A 25,597-nucleotide genomic window follows, 5' to 3' on the forward strand; every position below is an offset into this window, starting at 1 on the left:
ACGTCACCTGCCTTCTGGCGGAGGACGGCACCCCCCTCACGGATCCGGCGGAGATGTGCGAGAGGGCCCGGACCTTCTACGCGCGCCTTTTCTCTCCGGATCCGACCGATCCTGCCGCTCGCAGAGTGCTTTGGGACGGGCTCCCGACGCTCAGCGCGGGCGCCCGGGACCGGCTAGAGCTGCCTCTCTCTCTGGCCGAGTTCTCGGACGCCCTCCGTCGCATGCCCACCAACAAGTCTCCGGGCATGGACGGGCTGACCGTGGAGTTCTACCGCGTGTTCTGGGACGTCCTCGGCCCAGACCTGGCCGGCGTCTGGGCCGAGTCCTTGCAGGGCGGGGTCCTCCCTCTCTCGTGCAGGCGAGCTGTGCTCGCCTTATTACCGAAGAAGGGGGACCTCCGCGAATTTACGGAATTGGCGTCCCTGTCTCGCTCCTCAGCACGGACTACAAAATCATCGCCAAGGCCATCTCACTGCGGCTGGGGTCCGTGCTGGAGGACGTGATCCACCCAGACCAGACCTACACCGTCCCGGGCCGTAGCATCTTCGATAACCTCTATCTGGTCCGGGATCTCTTAGAGCTTGGGTGCAGGGAGGGTCTGTCGTTCGCCCTCCTGTCCCTGGATCAAGAGAAGGCGTTCGACAGGGTGGACCACGGATACCTCCTAGGCACTCTGAGAGCGTTGGGCTTCGGGTCCCAGTTTGTGGGTTTTCTCCAGGTGCTGTACGCTTCTGCAGAGTGTCTGGTCAGGCTCAACTGGACCCTGACCGAACCGGTCGGCTTCGGGCGGGGAGTGCGGCAGGGGTGCCCCCTCTCGGGCCAGCTGTACGCTCTGGCCATCGAGCCCTTCCTCTGTCTCCTCCGCAGGAGGTTGACGGGGTTGGTGCTTCGGGAGCCGGAGCTGCGGCTGGTCCTGTCGGCGTACGCCGACGATGTGCTCCTCGTGGTCCAGGACCCGGGCGACTTGGCGCGGGTGGAGGCTTGCCAGGCGGTGTACTCGGCTGCCTCCTCCGCCCGGGTCAACTGGGTCAAGAGCTCTGGCCTGGTGGTCGGGGACGGGTGGCAGGCAAGCTCCCTCCCACCCGCGCTCCAGGCCATCCGGTGGAGCGCGGGTCCGCTGCTCTATCTCTGCGTTTACCTTTCCGCCACGCATCCGTCTCCGCCGGAGAACTGGCACAGTTTGCAGGTCAGGGTGACGGAGCGGCTCCGGAAATGGACAGGACTCCTCCGGTGCCTTTCCCTTCGAGGGAGGGCGCTGGTGCTCAGCCAACTGGTCCTGTCCATGCTCTGGTACTGGCTCAACACCCTGGCCCAGGCCCCGGGTTTCCTGGTCGACCTCTGAAAGGTGGTTCTGGAGTTCTTTTGGCCAGGACTGCACTGGGTCCCTGCAGGGGTACTCCACCTGCCCCTGGAGGAGGGAGGGCAGGGCCTGAAGTGCCTGCACACTCAGGTCCACGTCTTCCGCCTCCAGGCACTGCAGAGGCTCCTTTACGGTGTGGGTAGTCCAGCGTGGAGAGCACTGGTGCACGCCTTCCTGCGCCGCTTCCGAGGGCTCCGATACGACTGGCAGCTCCTTTATCTCGAACCGAGGGGTCTTCCGCGAGATCTCTCTGGGCTGCCGGTCTTCTACCAGGACCTCCTCCGGACCTGAAAGCTGTTCTCTGCGAGCAGGTCCATGGTGGCCACCGAGGGGGCCGACCTCCTCGTGGAGCCCCTGCTACACAATCCCCAGCTTTGTGTGCAGGTGTCGGAGTCCCCCGCGGTGCGCCAGAGGTTGGTCCTGGTGGAAGCTACCAGGGTCGGAGATCTCCTGGACTATGACCGGGGAGGCTGGCTGGATCCCCTGACGCTTGCTCAACGCATGGGGCTCTCCAGACCTTGTACTCCCCGGCGTGTAGTCCAGGAGGTGGAGGCTGCTTTGCCGCCCGCTGCTCGGGCCTATCTCGACCGGGTCCTGCGAGAGGGCACACCCCACCCTCCCCGAGCTCTCTGGACCTTTTCATCTGGCCACTGCCCCGTAGACCCGACCGGTCCCCCTGCCCCTTCTCCGGAAGCTGGCTGCACGATCTGCAGCCTGTCCATTTTCGAACCGCGCCAAGGAAACAACTCTACACACTCGTGCTCCACACCCTCCACTTCCTCACCCTCGTGTCCCGCCACGATACGAAGTGGTGGGACCTCCTGCCACCTCTGGATGGTGAAGAGCCCCGGTGGGCCAGCCTGTACTCTACCCTGGTTCCGAGGCTTACCGGGGATATCAGTTGGCGGCTCCTCCATGGTGCTGTAAGCATGGGCGTGTACTTGGCGCGGTTTACCCGTCCCAGACACTGCCCCTTCTGCAGCGTCAAGGAGGCCCTGGAGCACATTTACTTAGAGTGCGCCAGGTTGCAGCACCTATACCGGCTCCTCACCAATCTCCTGTTGCATTTCTGGCTGCACTTTTCCCCACACCTCCTTCTCTATGCACTCCCTTTCTGTGGCCCCACAAAGGCGCGGGACCTCCTGGTCAACCTCCTCCTTTGCCCTGGCTAAAATGGCCATCTAAGCAACCAGGGAGAGGGGGTTGGCCGATGGGGACTCCAGTGACTGTGGGGCTTGTTTCCGATCCTTGGTCCGTTCACATATTCGGGCGGAGTTCCTCTGGGCGGCGTCCACTGGCTTCCTTGATGCCTTCGAGGAGCAGCGGGTGCTGTCTGGGGTTCTCTATTCGGTGTCCCTGTCAGGCTCCCTTCTTATGACCCTTTGACACCGCACTCCTGTCCCTGTTCTTTTATTAGTTGTCCCCCAAAATCAGTGGGGTTCTGAGGTCCTGTAGTTCCTCCACTTAGGCTGGGGGGGATGTCCTTTAGCACTGGGCGTGCTTCCGCCCTCCCAGTTCCCAGAAACTCAATAGATACACCCAACAAAGTCTGTTTACCTATGGGTCTAATAATTGGGCTCTACAATTTCACTCAATTTGCCTGGTACTGAAATTAGCCTTAGTGACTTGTAATTGCCAACTGCATCTCTGGAACCTTTTTTATACACTGCTCCAGCCAGGGATTAAAGGCAGCCCCAGACTTTCCCTTTTTCCCTTCTGGGAAATCAAGTTCAAGTTCTACAAAGAGCTAAAGAAGCCTCAACCCTGCATCTGAATTCACATCACATTTCTCACTACCTGACAGAAACAAATGTTATTTCAATCCCAAGTGAGTCCACTTAAGTCATCCCTAAGCCCCATTCCTTCACCCTCCTGCCTTAGCTTAGCATGGCACAATGCCCTGTGGGTGTTTCATTTCCCTCCTCAGTTTCACACAGACACACAATTTCCTTTGCCATTCAATGAACAGCAAAACCTTTCTGTGTCTCTAGTTTGAGCCAGGGCATTCAATTCCATTGAAACCTTCTCTCTTGCAATGACAACGGTCAGACAGACGGGACGTGGCCACCTTCAGCCCTGAGAATGAGATAGTCACTCTCCTCTTTCTTCAAGTTGTTAGTCCATAAAACATGGACCATGGAATAAAAAGCTGAGTTTACTCCAGGGTGAGGAAAGAAAGGAGCCACCAACTCCCCGAAAAATCTCTGTGCCCCAAAGAGAACCTGTCCCTGCTATTGGAATCTCTGATGTGCTTCAGCTACAATGGGGAAAGTATCTGCTCTCATGGGGGTACAGCTCAGTGGTAGAGTGTTTGACTGCAGATCAAGAGGTCCTTGCTTCAAATCCAAGGGTCCTCTAATACACCTCTGATTTTTTTTTTAATTTTTGAAAAAAGGGAAAACATTTTGATTTCCATTCTCCATTATGTTCAGGAGTGCCACTATACGGGGATGCTTGAAATGAGTGTAAACACTCAGCATTTCACTGTCCAAATGCATAAAAACCTAGCAAACCTGTCCATCAGCTAAAATCATTTCCAATCCTCTAAGTATCTGCTTTATGTTTTCATCCATTAAACAAAGGGATCATATGAATGTACATTTGCAGATCCCTCTTCTCCATGGCTGTGCTGTGTAGAAGAACAAGAGCCACATCCAGTTGGAGTTCAGGAGTCTGATGAGCAAAGGCGACTTGGTGCGGGCTAAAGTCACCAGCACTTTGGCTTCTTCACATTGAACCAGCAACTGGGCCCCCAGGACAAGTCGTGAGAAGAAGTGGCTGTGAGCAGGAAAATAGCCCCCAAGAAGCTGGCTAAAGCTGTCAAGATCCTCAGGAAGGTCACCATGCCCATGTCTAGAATGTACTTACTGCAGCAGGGACCAAAGGCAGAGAAAAGCCCTCAAAAGTTCTAAGCTGCCAAGCCCCAGAAGGTGATCAAAATCCTACCTAAAATCAAGACAGGATAAGGCTAAGGTCATCTCCAAAGCCAGGGTTAAGAAAGTAACACTGAGAAAGAAGTGCAGAGATTTCCGTTGGGATGACTCCTGCTCCCCTAATGGCTCTTTTATGAATCACCATGGACCACCCAAAGAGATCAAAATCCTGCAGGACAAACAGCCCCATGGACAGTATAATGAAGTGGTGGCAGTGGGGAGAAGTGTTTCTCTTTCAGAGGGGAAGTGATGTGTTTTGTGTAACACCTGCGAGGTGAGTGATGCATTGACAGGGCAGCTGCCCATAGCTCCCCCAGGAGCTCATTCTCTTCTATCTGCTTCTGCTGTTATTTCAGAGCCAGGACTAGTGGGAGTGTGTTCCTGTCACTTCACCAGCTGTATAACAGTCTCTGTCTGCATCCCAGCTCTGACTAATCCCACTTTTTAATGTATTCCTACTGTGATACTCTCCCAGTTCTCTGCCTCATTCTAACATTCTGGTCAGAGACTGAATATGTGGAGGAACAGACTAATTTCTGTCACATTCGGTAAGTTACCATAGTATGTGATTTAAACCTCTGCTGGAGGTGGGCAGGAACCTGTTACACACATAAAATAGCTAAGCTTTACCAGACTACCTACTACACATTCAAACCTTCCTGTACACACACAATAGAAATTGGGGCCCTGAGAAATGGCAACTTGCCGTTAATACAGATAATTGTTTTCTGTATTTCCAGAGGCATTGAAATAGAAGCACATTACCTTTCAACAGCTGTTATTTCATGATCAGCAGCAGAGCCTCTGCCAATTTACCACCCGTAGAGCTGATTGTTTCTAACTGCAGGGTTAGCCAGACCATTCAGTAACATTATTGCTCTGTTTACAAAGCCTTCGGTTAGTGACAAATCATGAGACTTATCCCTTCCTGCTGTAATTCCACTGACTCCAGTGTTCTCTTTCCCCAGTTCTGGTTCCAAGAAAAGAAACAAATTAAAATAACCTTCAGAACTAACATGCTGTGGGAAAGTGGAAATGTTGACAGCTCAAATAATTCAGTTTCTTCTGCTTCTTGTGTGTGTCTGTCTGTTTTGTGTGTGTCACTGGTGGGGCTTTTTGTTTGCTCCAGGCAGGTTCAACACTGTCAGATTTGTCTGTGGGAAGGGGCCAGAGAAAACAGACACCCTGGCCTTCCAGGTTGGGGTTAGGCAAAGGAACAACAACCCTGTCCCATAAAAAAATGTTAAAGAAACACTGGTAGGAACAGTGCTAGAGAAACTGATAAATAATCACAATGCCCAGGCTTGAAATAATCGGAAATACAGGATTCAAAAAGCAAAGCTCAGGGGAGATTTGGGGTTTATTCTCTGAGCTTAGCCATGTGCTATAGCACAGGGAGCACTTTTGGAAGTCTCCCATCCCACAACTGGGGAAAGGAAAAGGATTCTTAGGTTCTAGCACGGATTGAAGGGGGATAGTGATGGGGAATAAGGGACTTCCTCTGACTGACCCTAACTACGTCTGTTGTTACAGAGGATGAAATGACTTCTTTCCCTATCCCTGCCCCATTCCTGCTCTTTGTTATAGTTCAATACATTTTAAGTGTGGAAAATAATAATAAAAATATTTGCTCTCCAGCACAACCTGAAGCAACATCAGAGCAACTAGGAATGAAAAAATTTGTTCCCAAAGGGAGAACTCGATGATTAACAATGGCTTTGAAATGGGGGAACAGGATAACCATGATGCTCAGGGTTTGTTTAGACTAGGAACAGTGATGGAGTTTAGGTCAGGTCAAGGAGAAAGCTAATGCCAACCACTGTATCTGGGCTGCATCTGTACTACAACTTTTTAACATTAAGATCACTAACATGAGCAGCCAACGCCACGTACAGTCCTAGTGGATGGAAGGCACAGGTAGTTTTTGCCTCAGTGTACCTTGCTGGGATCAAACCTCTCTCCCCAACTTGGAACTCATGAGCAATCCTGGCTGGAGGGATACACATTCCTATGACTCTAAAGGAAAGGAGGTGATAGAAAAGATCATAGGACTGACCCCAAAGAAGGGTGAGCTGCAAAAGGCAGAAGAAGGCAACTTATCTGGTGGAGCTGAGACACCACGGTGAAGATGATGCGAAAATCACTATGTGGGAATTAGCAAATGTGATTTTTTTAAAAAAAATTGTTTTGCCCAATCCTAGTCAAGGGATTTATTACACTTCTCTCTCATGTGGATTTTCTGATGCCTAGTGAGGCTTGAGGAATGACAGAACCTTTTCCCACACTCAGAGCATGTGTAGGGCTTCTCTTCTGTGTGGATTGTCTGATGTCTGATAAGGGTAGAGCTCTGATTGAAGCTTTTCCCACACTCAGAGCACGTGTAGGGCCTTTCTCCTGTGTGGATTCTACAATGTATGATAAGGTTTGAGCTCCGATTGAAGCTTTTCCCGCAATCATGGCATGTGTAGCGTGTCTCCTCCAAGTTGATTCTGTTGCTTGTTACAAGGTCTGAGAGTCTACTAAAGTTTCCCTCTGACCTCCCCTGAGTCTTACAGGCTTTTGTTTTTTCTGGGAGTGCACAACTCCAGGAAACATTCCCTTTGGATCTTCCTGATAAAGTTCCATGTGGTTCTCCTTGCTCAGCATCTTTCTGATGGGATTTCTCCTCCTCATTCTGACTCACCATCTCATCACTTGATGGGAGACAGAGAGAATCCAGACATAGGTCACTACCTGCACCGGAAAGAAAGAAAATCTCAGAGAGAGGAATGGAAAAAGGGATGAACAATCCAAAATATGTGTGGGAGAGATCAAACCTATCAGGAGCTGATTTTCCCCAAAACTTTCCCCAGAGGAGAGAGGAAGGGATCAGTTTTGGTCTGCATCTCACGAGAACACTCAGGAGAAAGTGAGATGGGGAAGCGATCTGCTGCCAGTTGTCAGTCAGAATAGGAGGGAAGCCATGAGTCACATCTGCCATTATGATTACACATCTGCAGGGAACAAACCTGAACTTGGAGAGCTCACAGGGTCTTTGTAGGGTATCCCAAATGTTTCCTGCATTCCCACGCAGTTGTTGAGTTGGTTTAACCAAGTCCTCACCTGTGCAGGCAGCTCTTGGAAGCACTTCTTTCTCAGAGCCCTGGAGGTCTGGGACCCACGGCTCTTCCCCTCCTTCCACCTGGGAGATCACATCAGGTTTGGAAACTAGAAACTCTACTGCAGTCAAAGAAAACCAGGGAGGTCAGTGGAATATGTGGGATACTTGTCACAAAGAATAGTCCATGTTTTTAAACCCAAGCTCATTGTTAAGTAGTAACATCCCAAGGCCAGCTTCCTTGGCTCAAAGTGGCAGGAGAGTTATTGTGATTTTAAATCATATTCATTACATTAGTGCTAAGGAGCAACTAACAGTGGGTCCTCATTCTGCTAGGACAAGTAAAAACACAGAATAGCAGATGGCCCATGCCCTGAATAATTTACAATCTAAATACACAAGACAGACACAGAATGGGGGAAGGGACAGATCCCACTGTTAGAATAGAGATATTCCGGCCTGCCTGTAAAGCCTATAGTTTAAGAACTTAGGGTTGTTTTTATCACTTAGCTACTTACAGGAGTATGAAAACCAAGAATCAAAATCACTGTCTGTATTTGTAAGGGCTTTCTCTTACTGTGACAGTCTGAGGCCTTGTTCTTACGTTAAGGCCTTTGGTTAAGCAGCAGGGTCAGCCATAAGCTGAGAAGCGAAGGGTCACATCCTCACATCTCAAACCAGTCACACTGAAATAAGGTGCTATTGGGCTGTTAGGAAGATGATCCTGTCCTGATGGTGCCCATCACCACCAGATAAAGCAACAGATCTTAAGATGGTTAAAGAAAACTTAGTTTGAAAGCAGCCTGTTTGGCAAGAAATCACTTCTCAATGCTTGTGGTTGCAAAACCCTCATTTTTGTATTGTTTTATCTTTATGGCCACCACTTTTAAAATGTTAATCAGTCTTGTTCTCTAATTGTTTTTGTCTGCTATATAAATAATTTTGCTAGGTTTAAGTTAATTAGGGTAGTGGGATACAATTGGTTAGAGAATTATATTCCAATGTGTTAGGATTGGTTAATTAAATTTCAGCACAATGATTGGTTAAAGCAAAGGTACAGATGATAATATTACTATATAAACTGAGTCAAACAGGAGGGGGAACAGGGACAGGGAAGGAGGACACAGGGTAAATGTTCTGCTGTGTCAGAGCTGGTAAGAGGGACATGGGAAAAATGATCCGTGGTGTCAGAGCGGATAAGGGGGACACGCCGCCGAAGACCCCAGGTCCGCTGAATCCTCTGGGAAGTCCTGGGTGCCAGTCATTCTGTCCGGTATTCCATTGATGTAGGTTACTCCCAGCCAGTCCTTAATGACCCATTCATATCACCCCATGACAGCCACGGGAGAAAACACCTCATGTCTCCTGCTCTTTATAATCATAGCAATACCAATCACAGCAGGAAACTGAGGTGTGTATTGGCATCATACAAGTATCACCCAAAGTCCCACCTCTATCTCAGACACACTGCTCACAGCCCCTGGAGAGAAAGCAAAGCACAGGAACTGGACGTTAGTCCAGGAAACACAGTGGAAGACAAGCTGCAATCCTCGCACATTGGTCAAAAAGGAGACTCGGGTGGGTCCCTACCCATAGAGGGGGGCTGGAAACTTGCCAAAACTTGGATGATGAATAAAGGTATAACGTTATTACTGCTCAGGTTCTTTAGAGACCCCACAGCTTCTAATAACCCAGGGAACAGGACTCCTTACCCAGCAAGACCACCGTCTCATAGTTCTCCTGCATGACATCCCTGTAGAGGGCTCTCTGAACAGGGTCCAGCAGGGCCCATTCCTCCCTGGTGAAATACACAGACACCTCCTCAAAAGTCACTGGCCCCTGAAAGAAAAAGAGTACAACAGTCAGTACCTGCTGCCCCACTCACAACCCCACTATTCACAGAACAGCAGCACCAGGGAAATGGAAGCTCCGGGAGGCACATGTTAACAGAGTCCCACCTAACCTTGCCTAGAGCAGCCAGGAGGCATCAGAGGGTAGAAAGAGAGAAACTTTGTCTCCCAGCTGACAGACGGAAGCAGGGTCATCACATTTATCACATAGCTACTAGCCAGAGCTTAATATAAGACATGGAGCTGTCTCTGGACCCTGCTGGTGGCTCCCTGGTAGGAATCCCAACATTCTCCAAATAAAATATATGGAAGAAAGGGGAACTCAATAGCAAAGAATCTAAGTTTGAAGGTCAGAATTGTAGAAAGTTGGCAAGGGAAGCTATCAGAAATCAATGATCAACCAACGAAAAAAGAAGGACGTTTTTAAGAAGTACAAAATTAATCCTAACAATAGTAGTGGTAAATTACTAGATGGAAATGGCAGAATTATCAACAATCATGCAGAAGAGGTAAAAGTGTTCAATAAATATTTCTCTCCTGAATTTGGAGAAAAACAGATGATTTAACTCATATCATAAGATGTTGATGCTGATGCTTTCCATTCCAAAAGTAACTCACGAGGATGTTAAACAGCAGCTATTAAAGTTAGGTATGTTTAAATCAGTGGGTCCAGATAACTAGAGTTTTGAAAGGCCTGCTGGAGGAGCGTGGTGGACTGTTAATGTTGGTTTTAATTAGGACTTGGAACACTTGGGAAATTCCAGAAGACTGGAATAAAGCTAATGCTGTGCCAATATTTGAAAAGTATAAAAGAGATGATGCAGCTAATTACAAGCGTGTCAGTCTGAAATCGACACTGGGCAAGAGAATGGAGCAGCCGATACTAGATTTCATTAATAAAGAAAGGAGGGTAATATAATTAGTACCCATTAAAAAAGTTTAGACACAATAGATCCCATCAAACTAATTGGATATTCTTATTGAATGAGATCAAAAGTTTGGTTGCAGTTAATAGTACTGATGTAATATATGTAGGTATACTAGTTGGTTCAGCATAAGATTTTGACTAGAAAGATACAAAATACACACGGCATACATTAAATAGATTAAAAACTGGGATTTTAAATAGGGAACCATGGTCGAGTGGATTTGTTTCTAGCGGGTTCCCGCAAGGATTGTATCTCGGCCCTGTGCTATTTAACATTCTTATCAATGAATACAAAATCATCAGGACAATGGGTTCTAAAAAAGCTTTTAAATTTAACAAAGGCTCAGGCAGCTGTCCATCTGGCCTCCGGCCCCAGCTCACCTCCCACTCTCCTCTGAACGCTCCGCCCTCCTTCTTCTCCCCCTCCCCTGCTACCAGCGAATCCAATGTTTGCGGGAAGTCTGAAACAAGCAGCAGACAAGTAAGCCAGGTGGGTGGGGAGGGGAAGGGTGCACGCCGCTCAGTAAGGCTACACCTGAGCGGCTCCCCCTGGCCCCAGCCAAGTGCCCCAGCCGGCTACCAGCCAAGCACTCCTGACTTGGGCTGGTCTCTGCTGAGCGGCTCTGACCCGGCCCAGCTTGGGCCCCGCAGCACCAGTTCTGGCCGAGCAGCTCCAGCCCGGCTCAGGGAGTCACGTCCTGCAGCGCCAGTAGAGGTCCAGAGTGGACCCAGTCCTGGCCCCAGGGAGTGTGGTAACGGGGTAGGGGGCAGGGAGGGGTTGTTCGGTCAGTTGTAGGGGGGTGGATAGGGGGTCGGGGTGGTCAGAGGGCAGGGAACAAGGGAATTGAATGGGGGCAAGGGTCCCAGGGGGCAGTCAGGAAGGAGCAGGGGTTGGACGAGGTGGTGGGGAGCAGTCAGGGACAGAGAGAAGGGGTGGTTGGATGGGGCAGGGGTTCAGGGGGGCATCAAGAATGAGAGGAGGGGTTTGATGGGGCGGCAGGGGGCAGTCAGGGGACAGGAAAGGGGGGATGTGTCAGGAGTCCCCGGGGGGGTGTCAAGGAGCATGGGGGGATGGATGGGGCACGACCCCTAGCGGGGGCATGAGCCCCTCATGAGGTGAGGAGGAAGGAACTTGTTGTTAACGTTTTGGCAGCTCCTCATTGGCTCCCACCCTCCTATACATTTACTGCTTCTCTCCCTCCAAGCAGAACCCACCAGCAGCTCCCTGAGAATCCCTTACCTGAGCCAGCTCCATTGCAGCCATTTCCTTCCCCCTGGGAGGATGGGATGATCTGGAGCAAAACGTGGATGTTATTCTGTAGCCTGAGAGGCAGAGAAGGGCAATGTGAGAGAATTCACACAGGGTTTCTGTCCTTTCCACATGTTGATTCCCCCCAGGATTTTCCCCTGCTAATGGACAATCTAGGTTCTGCCACACTATGAACCACAGAGTGACCTTATCCCAGTACAGATCTAGCCTCCTCCTACCAGGGTGTGACCCTCTGACACATGGTGAAACCCTCCCAGCAACAGAGTCTCTCTGTTACACTTATCAAGTATGCGGGCGATACCAAGCTGGGAGGGGTTGCAAGGACTTTGGAGGATAGAACTGAAATTCAAAATCATCTGGACAAACTGGAGAAATGGTCTGAAGTAAATAGGATGAAATTCAATAAGGACAAATGCAAAGTGCACCGCTTAGGAAGGATCAATCAGTTGCACACATACAAAATGGGAAATGACTGCCTAGGAAGGAGTGCTGTGGAAGGGGATCTGGGGGTCATAGTGAATCACAAGCCAAATAGGAGTCAACAGTGTTGCAAAAAAGCAAGTATCATTTGGGGATGTATTAGCAGGAGTATTGTAAGCAAGACATGAGAAGAAATTCCTCTGCTCTACTCCACGCTGATTAGGTCTCAACTGGAGTACTGTGTCCAGTTCTGGGTGCCACATTTCAAGAAAGATGTGGACAAATTAGAGAAAGTCCAGAGAAGAACAAAAGTGATTAAATGTCTAGAAAACATGACCTATGAGGGAAGATTGAAAAAAACTGGGGAAGACTCAGAGGGGACATGATCATAGTTTTGAAGTAGAAAGAAGGTTGTTACAAAGATGCCAGAGAAAAATTGTTCTTCTTAACCTCTGAGGATAGGACAAGAAGCAATGGATTTAAATTACAGCAAGGGCAGTTTAGGATGGAGATTAGGAAAAAAACTTCCCAACTGTCAGAGTGGTTAAGCACTGGAATAAATTGGTTAGGGAGATTGTGGAATCTCCATCACTGGGGATATTTAAGAGCAGGGAGGACAAACACCTGTCAGGGATTGTCTAGATAATATTGAGTCCTGCCTTGAGTGCAGGGTGTAGTAAGTGAAGGCCCTGATAAAGGCCTGGCATGAGGCCTGTGGCCTGAGCTAAAGTAATGGTCAAAACTTTGCTATCATAAAGCAAAGTTAGGCGGTGAGCAAGAGGCAGGCCCTGCTCACAGAAGCTGGCAAGAAAAGGGCTGATGTTGCATAAACATATATCCATCTAGTGTATTAAAGTGTAAACACGGTACCAGAACACCCTATGCTGGAACATTCCACAGATAACAAGGAACAGGCTGACCCATCCCAATGACAGGGCCAAAAGGGTAATATGATGGACAGAGTTGTTTTGTTCGAACCAACATGAACAAGGTGAAAGGCGTCACCCTACTACGTAGAGGCATTGTACCTTGCTACACAGAGGGGTTGAACCTCATACGTCAGGAGTGATGTGTAACTTGTTTGTACCTGTGTATAAGAACGTATCCCTGGGGTGGTGTCTTGGTCCGGCTAAGGAGGCAGTGGAAAGTCCCGCCGCTGACTGAGCCAAGTCCATTGACCGGGGACACATACTTGTAGTATGTCCTGTAGAGTTAAAATCTAGAGGGAACTATTATTGTGTCCAATACAGCAATAAACCTGGCCGACGTGCCTTCGTACCGTACTAGACTCTGTGGTCATTGGGGATTCTCTTCGGGTCTGCTGTGTCAGCTATCTTCGAAGAGCTGGGACAGTACACAGAGGGAACACATGCATGCAGCCAAGAGATATCAACACTGAACAGAGAGGGCACCACACCGGTAGCATCTGACAACACTTGTGACTCCGACCGCTGATCTGGTGAGTAAGAGAGCTGTTCGCTGTAGGAATCGCGATCTAACATGGCAGAAAACCTCGAGCTAGGGAACCCCTTGTTCCCTCCCTTATGATCCCCACGGAGTTTGAGAACTCTTGGAATCGCTGGATTGCCAGTAAAGGGGGTCCATATGAATTTAAAAAAGAGAGTGGGGAGACGTGCACTGGCATACATACAGCGATGGTAGAAACCGAGGCTCTGAAAAATAGAAATAAAAGTAAAAAAGCAAGAATTTTGCTACTTATGTCTATGGCAGTAAGATGGCTTAGACAGCATGCTGGCCAAACAAGGAACAGAAAAAACAGGGGAAGTAGACCCGGGCAGTCGAGCACTGGAAAGCCCAAGCTCTTTTAGCAGGGCAACAGGCAGTCCAGACACATGATATGCTCGAGCAAGTAAAGCAGGAAGATAAAAAATTGGAGACAGCTATAGAAAACCTGCAGAAGCAAAAAGTGCCACCCCTGGTGCTCAAAGTACCTCAAGTGCTCTTATGGTGCCTGAGGAATGGGGACAGAAAGGGAAACAGGTGGCTCTTGCCAAATTAAAAGATAAAACATGGGACAGTTGGGATTGGCACTGCAATGGGGACATGTGGAATGACCCTGTTGAGCCATCCTTTCTTGACCCATGGGCAGGGGCTACCACACCACAACCACCACCTTATGATGTGAGCCAGGTTCTGGGCAAGCCCTCCCCAAAACCTAGATCAGCTCCAGTAAAAACAGGAGAAACAGGTGAAAATGGGACAGAAAGCCCCACTGAAAATCCTATTCCTCACTTTACCCTTGATGCTACCCCACATACAGATAGTCCCCCTGCATTAAAGTTATGGAATGAGGCGGGAACTACAATAAAAAAATTAACTGATCGTTTAAGGGAGCCATGGCCCTGCCATAACTATGCAGAAAGGGAAAGGAATCAGGAATACAAAATTACATATACCCCTCATCCACCATGCGTGAGTGGCTTAACAGCCGGGATCTATGCTTTAAAGATTAATGAACTAACTGCATTAGCCGGAGCTGTTGGATCTCCCCCCTCTGAAAATTTCAAGGAGTTTATGGCATGGTTCCATAATGGCTCACAGTTACTCAAAGCAGTAGGAATTGACATGTTGCATGGACCAATTCTGGTGCAAACCCTTCTGGGACCTCTCAACTCTCATACACTCCGTTTTGATGATGATGTTGCACAGATGCTTAAACGTGTGGCTCAGAAGCACTTTAAGTTATCCATTGAGTTGCCAGCCCTTAAAGGAATTGCAAGATTGCCAGGGGAAGCTCCGGCCAAGCTGGCTGACAGGATTCAAACTTATACTAGATTAACACCAGGGCTTGCTAACTTGGAAGATTTGAAGCAGCTTGTTCTGGAGGCGCTGCCTCCCGGTGTGTTAGACTGGATGAATGCTTGGTGTGAGAATGGAGGTAAAGAGGTACCTTGGGACGAATGGATTGCAAAGGTAGAGACGGCAGTGAAACAGCAGAAAGGAACTCCTGTTAATGAGCTGCGTACTCAGTTAGGACAGTGGAAAACAGAGGGTCCTGGATACTCCCCCTGTGGTCATGGCCGGGGTTGGAGAGGTCGGGGACTAAATAGAGGTGGAGGTAATAGAGAGAGTGCGTGGGTACCTTCTGGAGTTCTAAAACAGGAAAACTTGAACCTGAAAGGGGAGATTGAGAGGCTGCAGGCACAGTTGCAGGCGTGTATGATTGGCAAGGAGTCTCAACAGGAAAAAGATAAGATAGTGACGAAGGTAGCTAGGGCGACGGTCCTGCCATCAGTAGCAATTGGGTCATTTAATCCTGATACAGTGGCATAGGAGAGCCCTATCCACGACTCGGAATGCATTTTCCAACAACCCATGACAATAGATGTCTGGGGGCGCCCCCATTCAAGCATTTGAGTCGGGGAGGGGCTAATAGATTTTTTATTGGATACGGGAGCTGGAATTCCTATAGTAAAAGATTACTTTAATGCATATCCAGTTGGAGAGTCGGTACAAAGACAGGGAATATCTGGAACTAACCCAACGTATAATGTTAAAACTCTTCCCCTCCAGTTTCGGATGCATACCGTTCACTAGAAGTGCGCTATTGCAGGGAGAGAGAATCTAATTGAGGCAGAAACTATTAAACGACTGGGATTAATCTTGGATTTTCCAAACGTGTATTAGACAAACTCTCACTGTAACGCAAGGCACAAATGATACTAATCTGATCTCTATGGGATTGGCTACAAAGACGGTAAAAGCAATAAAGCCTAAACAACCACCTCCCGCACCAAAAGGCTGGGAGAGCTGGTGTACTGAAATTTAAACCATCTGGGCAGTGGACTCCCTAGACACGGGCAAAATGCAGACCTCTGTTACATTAGAGGGAGACTTACTTCCATTCATAAAACAATACCCAATACCCTAGGAAGCAAAAGAATCACTAAGACAGTGATAACGGAATTGGAAAAACGAAACTTAATCAGAAGGTGTTCAGTACCTAACGCGGCACAAATTTGGCCAGTTAAAAAATCTGATGGAACATGGAGGCTAACTATTGACTATCAGGGGCTAAACAAAACTGCCAAGCGGGGGGCACCCGTAGTGGCAGCTTATCCTGAACTGTTGGAGGTGGTAACCCCTGACATGAAGTGGTTCTCAGTACTTGATGTGGCAAATGGCTTTTGGAGTTTACCCTTAGACCCAGAGGGTATGGATACATTTGGCATTTCAAAGCGCTGCCCTGGCAGCGCTGCAGGAGCGCTGCTGCGGCAGCGCTTTGAAGTGTGAGTGTAGTCAGACCGGTAGCGCTGGGAGAGAGCTCTCCCAGCGCTGCATGTAAACCACATCCCTTACGGGTGTAGCGTGCAGCGCTGGGAGCCACGCTCCCAGCGCTGCTGCCATGATTACACTAATGCTTTACAGCGCTGTATCTTGCAGGGCTCAGGGGGGTGTTTTTTCACACCCCAGTTGCAGCGCTGTAAAGTGTGAGTGTAGCCAAGGCCTCAGTCTCAATATCGAACATCTTTTGTATTCCAAGCTATGCAATATTGCTGGAATGTTTTGCCAATGGAGTACTCTGACGCATCAACAATCTTCCATACTGTAGTGAGAAATATGCTGGAGAAAGAGGGGCTACTACAAACGGGAAGAATTGTTCAGTATGCAGATAACATTTTAATAGTCAGTAAAACAGAGCAGGAACATGAAGAGTTAATGCAGCAGCTGCTAACTAGCTGCCAAGCTTATGGCTTAAAACTTAATCCCTCTAAGTCTCAGATTAAACAGAGAGAAGTGAAGTGCAGTATCTGGGAATTTGGCTCAGTTCGGAGGGAAGGTCTGTGGATAAGGGAAGAGTAAAATGCATTGTTAACCTGCCTATGCCGGTAGACACCAAATCTTTGCAGTCCTTTTTGGGACTCACTAACTTTTGCAGAGAATGTATGATTGGATATGCAGAAAAGGCAGGTCCCTGTATGAGGTACTAAAAAGACCACAGTGGACCTGGACAGAGGAGGCAACTAATGCATGGGAAAATCTAAAACAGGGATTAATGGAGGCACCTACCTTGGCCGCCCCTAACAATGATTTCCCCTTTATACTGCACCCTAGTGTTAAGCATTTCTGTATCGTTAGCATGCTTATCCAGGATACGGGTGCTGGGGAAAGACCCATTGCGTATTATAGCAGGGCTCTAACTAGTACAGAGAGTAAACTGGGGGTTTGTGAGCAAACTGCCCTTGCTGCTTACTGGACGCTACAAAAATCCCAGGCAATTGTTGGAGCAAGCAAGGTGATTGTAAAAAGTCACCATGCACTGGGGAAGTTACTCAGTCAGGAAAATCTGTTGAAAGGACATGTGAGAGTTGACAGAGCCATTCAATGGGTCTTTGCTCTCATGTCAGAGAATGTTCAGTTAGTTCCACTAAAAGAACCAGAGACATCTGTATGGGGACTGACTGTAAATGGTCAGGAACATGTATGTGAGCCTCAAAGGGAAGCGAAGGCGCATCCTGTGTTTAAGGGAGCCCCAACTGACCAAGTGATTAGGAAAACCATTTGGTTTGTGGACTGTAGCTCGTACTATGAAGAAGGAGAACGAGTCACTGGCTTTGCAGGGATTTGTTTAAATGGGAAGGAACCGAGCGGTGAGTCGTTCCAGTATAAATTGGCTAAAGGAGGAACACAGACTGCAGAGGTGTCAGTGGTTTTGGAAGTTTTGAATAGAATGAAGGGCAAGCAATCTGAGCTCGTAATAGGAACTGACTCTGATTATGTGTATAAGGGCACCACTATTTACCTCCCATGGTGGCAAAGTATATGGTTTACATGAACCGATGGTTGGGAAATTAAGCACAAAACCCTATGGCGGCAAATAGAAACACTAACAAGACATTATACAAAAATCCGAATGGTTAAAATAAAAGCCCATAGGAAAAAAGGGTCCTTGCAGTGGGGAAATGAACAAGCAGATACACTGACTAAGGAGGCAGCCCTTACTGTCACACTGTGGGAATCAATGCCTGTGGCGGTAACCACTAGAGCACAGGCAAAATTAAAACAGGAAAATGAAGCAAACCACCAGAAAGAGGTACAAGGTTTACAAGAACTTCAGACAAAAGATGATTCAATCCAGCAATGGATAATTGAATGCCCCTCACAGTGGCGGGGTGTCCCCTTAAAGAAAGAGGGAGAGCTTATCTTGGCTAAACCAGACAATGACTGGGTTCTGGTAATCCCACAACAAATAAAGTACCTTCTGTTAAGATGGGGACAGGAGTCACTTGTGGGAGCTCACTGAAAACTCGAGGAGGCACTGGAAAAACTTAAAAAACTGGGATAGTGGCCGGAAATGAGAGAGGATTTGATGTAGTATATTCATGGCTGTTTAACATGTGCTAAGCAGGATCTGGCTAGATGGAAAATACGAGGAGAATTAAAGCATCAAGCCTTAAAGGGACCCATGCAACGATTACAGGTGGATTTTGTGGGGCCTCTACCTATTACCCCCAAAAAACATAGACTTTTGTTCGTAATTGTAGATAGCTTCAGTAAGTGGGTAGAAGCATTTCCTACCAAACAAGAGGCTAGTTGGACTGCAGCAAAAGTATTAGTAACTGAGATTTTTCCACGGCGGGGGCTGCCACATAGCATTGATTCTGATAATGGCCCTGCTTTTATAGGACAGGTGTATCGTGATATGGGTACCTGGCCTGGTATTCCCCTACCGCTACACATTCCCTACCACCCACAAGCAGGGGAACAGGTGGAAAGGATGAATAAATCTCTAAAAGTTGAACTGTCTAAAGTATGTAATGACTTGGGAACAAACTGGAACGTGCTACTCCCATGGGTCCTTATGAGGATCTGTAGCCGGCCAAACCGCATGACAGGATTTAGCCCATAGGAAATTCTTTTTGAAAGACCAATGCCAGGTTGGGAAGATTGACTGTATCCCCCAGAATGGGAAACCCTTACAGCATTGGCCACCACAACTTGGATGAATAGCTTTAAGTATTGGTTGGGTACTGTCCAGGGAGCAGCTGCAGCACAGCAAGCAACGGAACAGCAAAAAAGGAGTCAGGCATTTGATGGACATAGTGACATCAAACAATGGAAAATCGGAGATCAGCTGATAGCCAAAGTAGAACCGCCTCCCAAGAAAAAGTTTCCTAAGAAAGTATCAGAGGGGTAGCCGTGTTAGTCTGGATCAGCAAAAGCAGCAAAGAATCCTGTGGCACCTTATAGACTAAGAGAGGTTTTGAAGCATGAGCTTTCGTAGGTGATGATGCATCTGACGAAGTAGGTATTCACCTACAAGAGCTCATGTTCCAAAACCTCTGTTAGTCTATAAGGTGCCACAGGATTCTTTGCTGCTTTTCCTAAGAAAGAATGGTCTGGGTCGTGGCCCATTTTAGATAAATTGGGGCCTTGCCTGTACTTGGTCGACATAAATGAACAACCACGATGGAAGCATGCCATGAAATTAAAGGAATATAAGGGTTAAGTATGCATGTTACATGTCTGTGCTTGATTTACAGAAAAATACACAGGATAAACGAAAAAGATAAGTACCATGGAAACCTTCCAATTAAATAATGGAAGTTTTACAAGCTTTAATCTTACAGCTCCATCTGCGCCTCGCTTGTTGTATGTTGCTTGGGGGCAATTGAAACGCTTTGAATTGTCCAGACCTTATCCGGTCAGACAATTAAGTGCAAGAAGCCAGTTTACTTGGGGTATTGGTAATATGATCACCATCTCTTGGAACAACAAGGACACTTCTGTGTGGATACTGGACCAAGTAGGAAAACACCCGTTGTGGATGTTAGGGCCAGGCATCTCATTGATTAATAATGTGCCCACCACCCCTTTAGGAACAAGGTTCCTGTTCTTAAATCCACTAAGTGATCAGATCACATTGGCTTTGTTAGATAGGGATTATACCCAGGAGGAGTCAGTGGAAAAGAAACAGAAGCAGTTGATGTAAATGGTCCTCTATTAGATACTATGGCTATGAAGTATTGTTGCTATAAAAAAACAAAACAAAACAAAAACCTAACACCACTTTTCGTGTACCCATAAGAGAGAGGAGAGTGTTGCTTTGTATTTTTACAGTTTAAGATGCCAACATGAATATGGACTCTGGCAGGCGTTTTGGTGATAGCCCAAGACTCAAAGGAACTGGTCGATGTCGTCAGGCTCAATCGAACACATTCTGTTACCAGGACCTTCTGGATCAACACAGCAAATAACTATGATGGATGGGAGATGGGAAGTCAGCAGCACCCTATGGGGACTGTGTTAAAGTTGGTGTGTGAAACTGAGGGAAAGCGACAAATGGAAAACATCCTCAGGGTGTCGCCCTTTGCAATTCTGATGGCGTGGGGATGGACAGTTAAGAACGGTAGCCAAACTCAACGTGTTCCCGTTCCAGAGCTTGAGAATGCGCAAAGACGAACTGAAAAGGAACTGACCTTAAGTAAAGAGACACAGGAGGAGTATGCATGCTGTTGGAAGGTTGATGTTGTTGTTAATTGTAAACCCATTGATATTACTGCCCTTCCTCATCCAACTTCCGACAACATTTTTCCTGGTATTGTACCACAATACCATGAACATAATATAAACAAGGAAAGGAAGTGAGCAACTCCGGATATGGAGCGCGCTCTAGTGGCACCAAAGCAAATTATGGAGGGATATCTTACAGGAATGGTGGGGGAGGATCTTACTCTAACATGCATTATACAACCATACCTGCTTGAGACCAATACAGTCTATTTGGATTGGTTTTGAGCAATAAACCCAGTAATCACTTACACTGAAGGACAGGTAAAAACATACGGGGACTGGCTAAGTAGGGTGGAATTTACAAATGTGCAAAACAAGTGGAGTGCATCAATCCACATTCGCAATATACAACTAAGAGATGCAGGTACATACACAGGGACTTGTACATACACAGGGACTTGGTGTATAACCTTGAGTACCAGTAAATGCATTTACCATGTGCAAGTCTGTAAGGATGCCTGTCCCACAACAGCCCCCACGTCACCTCCTTCCATTCCTCCACACATTGATACTACCCCGAAGAAAGGATGCGCAACTACACAACCATGGTCTATATCAGGGATCTTCCTACACCCCACTGCGGAATATATGGTGGAGAATGTAGGATGGCTTTATATGCTACTAAAACTGGATTTTGCAGGTATGGTCATGCTAGAGCAATGTCCCAGCCATTATAAGAATTGGTTTAACTCTGAAATGCAGATGCAGTTACAACTCTGGAAGGGCTCTCAAATTATCCCACAACAGAATAGAGACAGAAGAGATACATTGGGAACAGCCCTGGGAGGTTCTAGCCTTGGCATGTCCCTATGGAACTAGGCAAATATTGAAAATCTTAATTTGAAAATCAACACCATGGGGGATGGAATAGGCAAGGCAGTTAAAACAGGGGGAGGTATTAGTAGTCTATTACCGGACCAGCATGCAATCACTATTGATAATATGCACTTAATTGCGCAAGGGTTTAAACACTTAAATGCTACCATTTTGTCTCTTATCAACAGTATACAAAACAATGATGTTTCACTGGCAGTGGCCTGTATGGCCTATGGCAATAGGGTAATAGAGATAGTACAGCAAAGTTTTCCGCAGTTGCAGCTTCAAAAATGGCCACGTATCTTAGACCATGCAGCCATCATAAAACAAATACAACAACAGGGCATAACCCATATGGTGCCTATCTTTCTACAATTTGCTAAATTTGATAAGATTCCAAGACGGGATCAGGAGGAGAGTAAAAGCATACACCTCATGATGGTAGTGCCTAGATGGGTACAAGAGCCAGTTAAGGTATACTACGCAAACAGTGTGGGGATGCTGGTAAATAAGACATATGTGCAACACTACCCCACTGCGCGCCTGGTAGCTGAAACTGGCTCAGAAATCAATCAAGCGTGTTGCATAAAACATAATGGATGGTGGCTGTGTGAGTGCTATGCCAGAATTGACATTAATGCCACTAGGAAAGGCTGGGCACTACTAGTACAAAAGGAATTGGTTACTGAGGTAGTGCGAATTCAGGACATGGCCTCTGTCACAGGATATCACAATTTCTCTATAGATGGCAATGTCTGCCCCACAAGAGAGGCAGGATTCTGTCTGCCTGTGACAAGCACTATTCAAATAGGAGCCCATGCCTTTTGGCCAACAAGAAAGGGTAATGCTGTCACTGAAACGGTCATCTTACATGAATGCCTACAAAACTTATTAATTGATCTGTTCCCCCCCCACTGAAATTTTTACAACTAGGTATACAAGAATTAGTAGCAAGAACTAAGGAATCCCTAATTCCTATAACTCAATTGATCCAAGAGCAAATAAGTGAAACTGATACAGTGCAAAGAGAGGTGGAAACACCCTGGTGGGCAATCCCAGAGGATGCGACTTTACATCCAGTGGTCCGCACTTTGAACGTACTCCTAATGGGGATCCAGGCCCTAACTGTTATGGTTTTAATAGGAATATGCTGCTATATGATCCGTCAAATAAAGAAAGCTAAGCTACAAGGTCGAGTAAATAAGGGAATGGAAATGGCAATCAACACTGCTGTGGTACACCCGAACAATCATCTCATAGAGTGAGGAGTTAAGGCACACTGACTAACAAATATGTTATGACAAAATACATACATACGTACATTACAAATATATAGAACATATATTCCCTAAATTACATTTATATCCTTGGTATAGTTTCTATATCTCCACGAAGCCCTCAGTAAGACAACAGATAGGCTACTGACCCCCGCGTACGTATGGTCCCAGGCCTAACATTCCCAGGCCCACCATAAGGAACTAAAAAATAATTGGATAATAAAATCTGTCTATCAGTCGTACGAGGGAATGTGCAGACAAGAAAGACAGATGGGGCATTAGTGTATGGATGGTAAAATAAGGTAACCACGTAACAGTGTTTAGCCCACTGGGTTATCCTTGGTCCATGCATTATGCTTTTCCGAGATGATGGATAAACATCCTCCCCATAAAAAGACAAAAAGTGGGGGAATGTAGTAAGTGAAGGCCCTGATAAAGGTCCAGCATGAAGCCTGAGCTAAAGTAATGGTCAAGACTTAGCTATCATAAAGCAAAGTTAGGCGGTGAGTAAGAGGCAGGCCCTACTCACAGAAGCTGGCAAGAAAAGGGCTGATGTTGCATAAAAATATATTCACCTAGTGTATTGAAGTATAAACACGGTACCAGAACACCCTATGCTGGAACATTTCACACAGATAACAAGGAACAGGCTGACCCATCCCAATAACAAGGCCAAAAGGGTAATATGATGGATAGAGTTGTTTTGTTCGAATCAACACGTACAAGGTGAGAGGCGGCACCTTACTATGTAGAAGGGTTGTACCTTGCTACATACAGGGGCTGCACCTCATACATCAGGAGTGATGTGTAACTTGTTTGTACCTGTGAATAAGAATGTATCCCTGGGATGGTGTCTTGGTCCGGCCGAGGGGGCAGTGGAAAGTTCCGCCACTGACAGAGTCAAGTCAATTGACCAGGGGCACATACTCGTAGTATGTCCTGTGGAGTAAAAATCTAGAGGGAACTATTATTGTGTCCAATACAGCAATAAACCTGGCCGAAGTGCCTTGGTACCTCACTAGACTCTGTGGTCACTGAGGGTTCTCTTTGGGTCTGCTGTGTCAGCTATCTGCGCAGACCTGGGACAGCACACAGAGGGAACACACGCACACAGCCGAGAGATATCAACATTGAACAGAGCAGAGTATCACACTGGTAGGCATCTGACAACACAAGGGACTGGCCTAGATGACCTCTCGAGGTCCCTTCCAGTTCTATAATTCTATGAACCAAAGGCCAGAGAAGAGCAGAATCAAAGGAGTCACTGGGGGATTCTCCCTGTCACTGTTCCCAGAGCAGCTCTCTCAGGTTTACAAAGTGGTTTGATGCTCCAGCCTTTATACAGTCTCTCCTGGCAGTGCCCCTTTCATGGGCTGAGCCTAGTTTTAGCCTTTGGGAAGTGTGACCCCGAGGGCTCTGAGACTGGGCCTCTTGCCTCAGCACATCTTGTTTCTTTCTGTGGCTCCCCAGTGAGTCCAAATGAGTAGATACTCCTGACAGAGACTGTGAACATAAGAACATAAGAGTTGCCCACTGCATCAGACCAATGGTCCATCTAGCTAAGTGGCCAATGCCAAGTGCTTCAGAGGGAACGAACAGAACAGGTAATCATCAAATGATCCACCCCGTCACCCATTCCCCGCTTCTGGCAAACAGAGGTTAGAGACACCATCCCTCCCATCCTGCCTGTGACACTGACAGATGAGGTGTTAGCTCTTGCAAAAGTCTCCATGTCTTCACTGAACAGGGACAAACGCATAGCTGGAATCAGTCTGACTCATCTGTGTTAGTATTAGATATTAGGATTATAAGAACACGTTTACACATTATTGAATGCCTTATTGAGTTGCTGCCTGGGTTAATATCTGACTAGTTGCATTGTGAGCCTCTGTGGCTCTGTAAATCACCAGACAGGAGACTTTACTTACGTGAAGTGCTGACTGGTAACCTAATGCATTACACCCTGCCTGGCAGGAAAGGTTCATCAACACCAGAGAGACTATTATGTGATGTTAAAGATGACAAAAGACTGTTGTTGTGTTCTTGACTTCCCATTAGCTGAGTTTGCAGCTCAGAGCACATGGCAGGAAGGGGATAAAAAACCCCATACAGAAGGAACTGATTATCTGTATGCTGCTTGGACTCGGGGGGGAAGGAGTGGGGGCAAAGTTTCTAGGCATAAGCAAGACATCCCCAGCTGACTAGCCTGGGTTAGTCCTAGGAAAGATATAGGGCTTGCTTATTATAGAAGCTTCTATTATCTTTTGAAATTTAAGACTGTAACTTCTCTGCATCTATAGGATTACCTGCTTTAACTTCATAAACTCTCCTTTCCTTTTAAATAAGTCTTAATATAGGTTATTACAGGACAGGCTATAATTATTGTCTTTGTTGTGAGATCTAAGATTCAACTGACCTCAGTAAGTGACTGGTCCTTTGGGACAAGGTCAGGTTTGACAATGCCCTAGCTGGGATGATTTAGTTGAGGATTGGTCCTGCTTTGAGCAGGGGGTTGGACTAGATGACCTCCTGAGGTTCCTTCCAATCCTGATATTCTATGATTCTATGACTGGCAGTAACCTGAACATTGCTGTGATTTCTAGGGTAAGGCAGTGGTTCTCAACCAGTGGCCCTGGGCCAGCTGGGGGCCACTAGCAGGTTTCAGGGTGGGCACCAAGCAAGGCCAGCATTAGACTCACTGAGGGCCAGGGTAGAAATCTTTCGTCCCAGCGCATGGGGCTGAAGTCCAGGGCGTGAGCCCCTCCACCCGGGGCTGAAGCTGAAGCCTAAGCAATGTAGATTTGTGGAGGCACTGTGGCATGGTACCCAAGAGAGGAAGAAAGTGCCCTGAGGACTCAGCCAGAAGGTTGAGCCCTGACACACTACTGGCTTAGAAGGTCTCTGCCAGTCAGGAAGCGCTATCAGCGAGGGAAGACTGGCAACTGATGGTTGGAGGGGTGAAGAGGTTTGGGGTAGGGTGGGGGAAGATGCGTCTGGGACTGGATAATCTGGGGCTAGGCAGTTTACACAGGGGACACTTGCTCCTCCTGTGCCTTTTCCACACCCTCTTGCGAGTAGAGAATGACCACCCTGTCCCCATCCCCAGAGGCA

General features: G+C 47.4%; 1 protein-coding gene across 6 annotated transcripts in view; it reads right to left on the minus strand.

The window, feature by feature from the left end:
• Positions 1 to 6,183: 6,183 nt before the first annotated feature.
• The window catches only part of LOC127052581 (zinc finger protein 436-like), a 269,164-nt gene continuing 249,750 nt past the window's right edge, over positions 6,184 to 25,597 (minus strand). For 3 of the 6 annotated variants that reach the window (XM_050956404.1, XM_050956405.1, XM_050956406.1), the window contains 4 exons: positions 11,409 to 11,491; positions 9,103 to 9,229; positions 7,396 to 7,512; positions 6,184 to 7,026 (listed from right to left, as the gene is read on the minus strand). In XM_050956404.1, coding sequence (XP_050812361.1) covers positions 6,491 to 7,026; positions 7,396 to 7,512; positions 9,103 to 9,229; positions 11,409 to 11,432 — 804 coding nt within the window. In that variant the 5' untranslated portion in view covers positions 11,433 to 11,491 and the 3' untranslated portion in view covers positions 6,184 to 6,490. The remainder of the gene's footprint in view (positions 7,027 to 7,395; positions 7,513 to 9,102; positions 9,230 to 11,408; positions 11,492 to 25,597) is intronic. The other 3 variants (XM_050956407.1, XM_050956408.1, XM_050956409.1) reach the window with 3 other exon arrangements.

The sequence above is a fragment of the Gopherus flavomarginatus genome, chromosome 5 (assembly GCF_025201925.1).
Source record: "Gopherus flavomarginatus isolate rGopFla2 chromosome 5, rGopFla2.mat.asm, whole genome shotgun sequence".
Taxonomy (NCBI): Eukaryota; Metazoa; Chordata; order Testudines; family Testudinidae; genus Gopherus; species Gopherus flavomarginatus.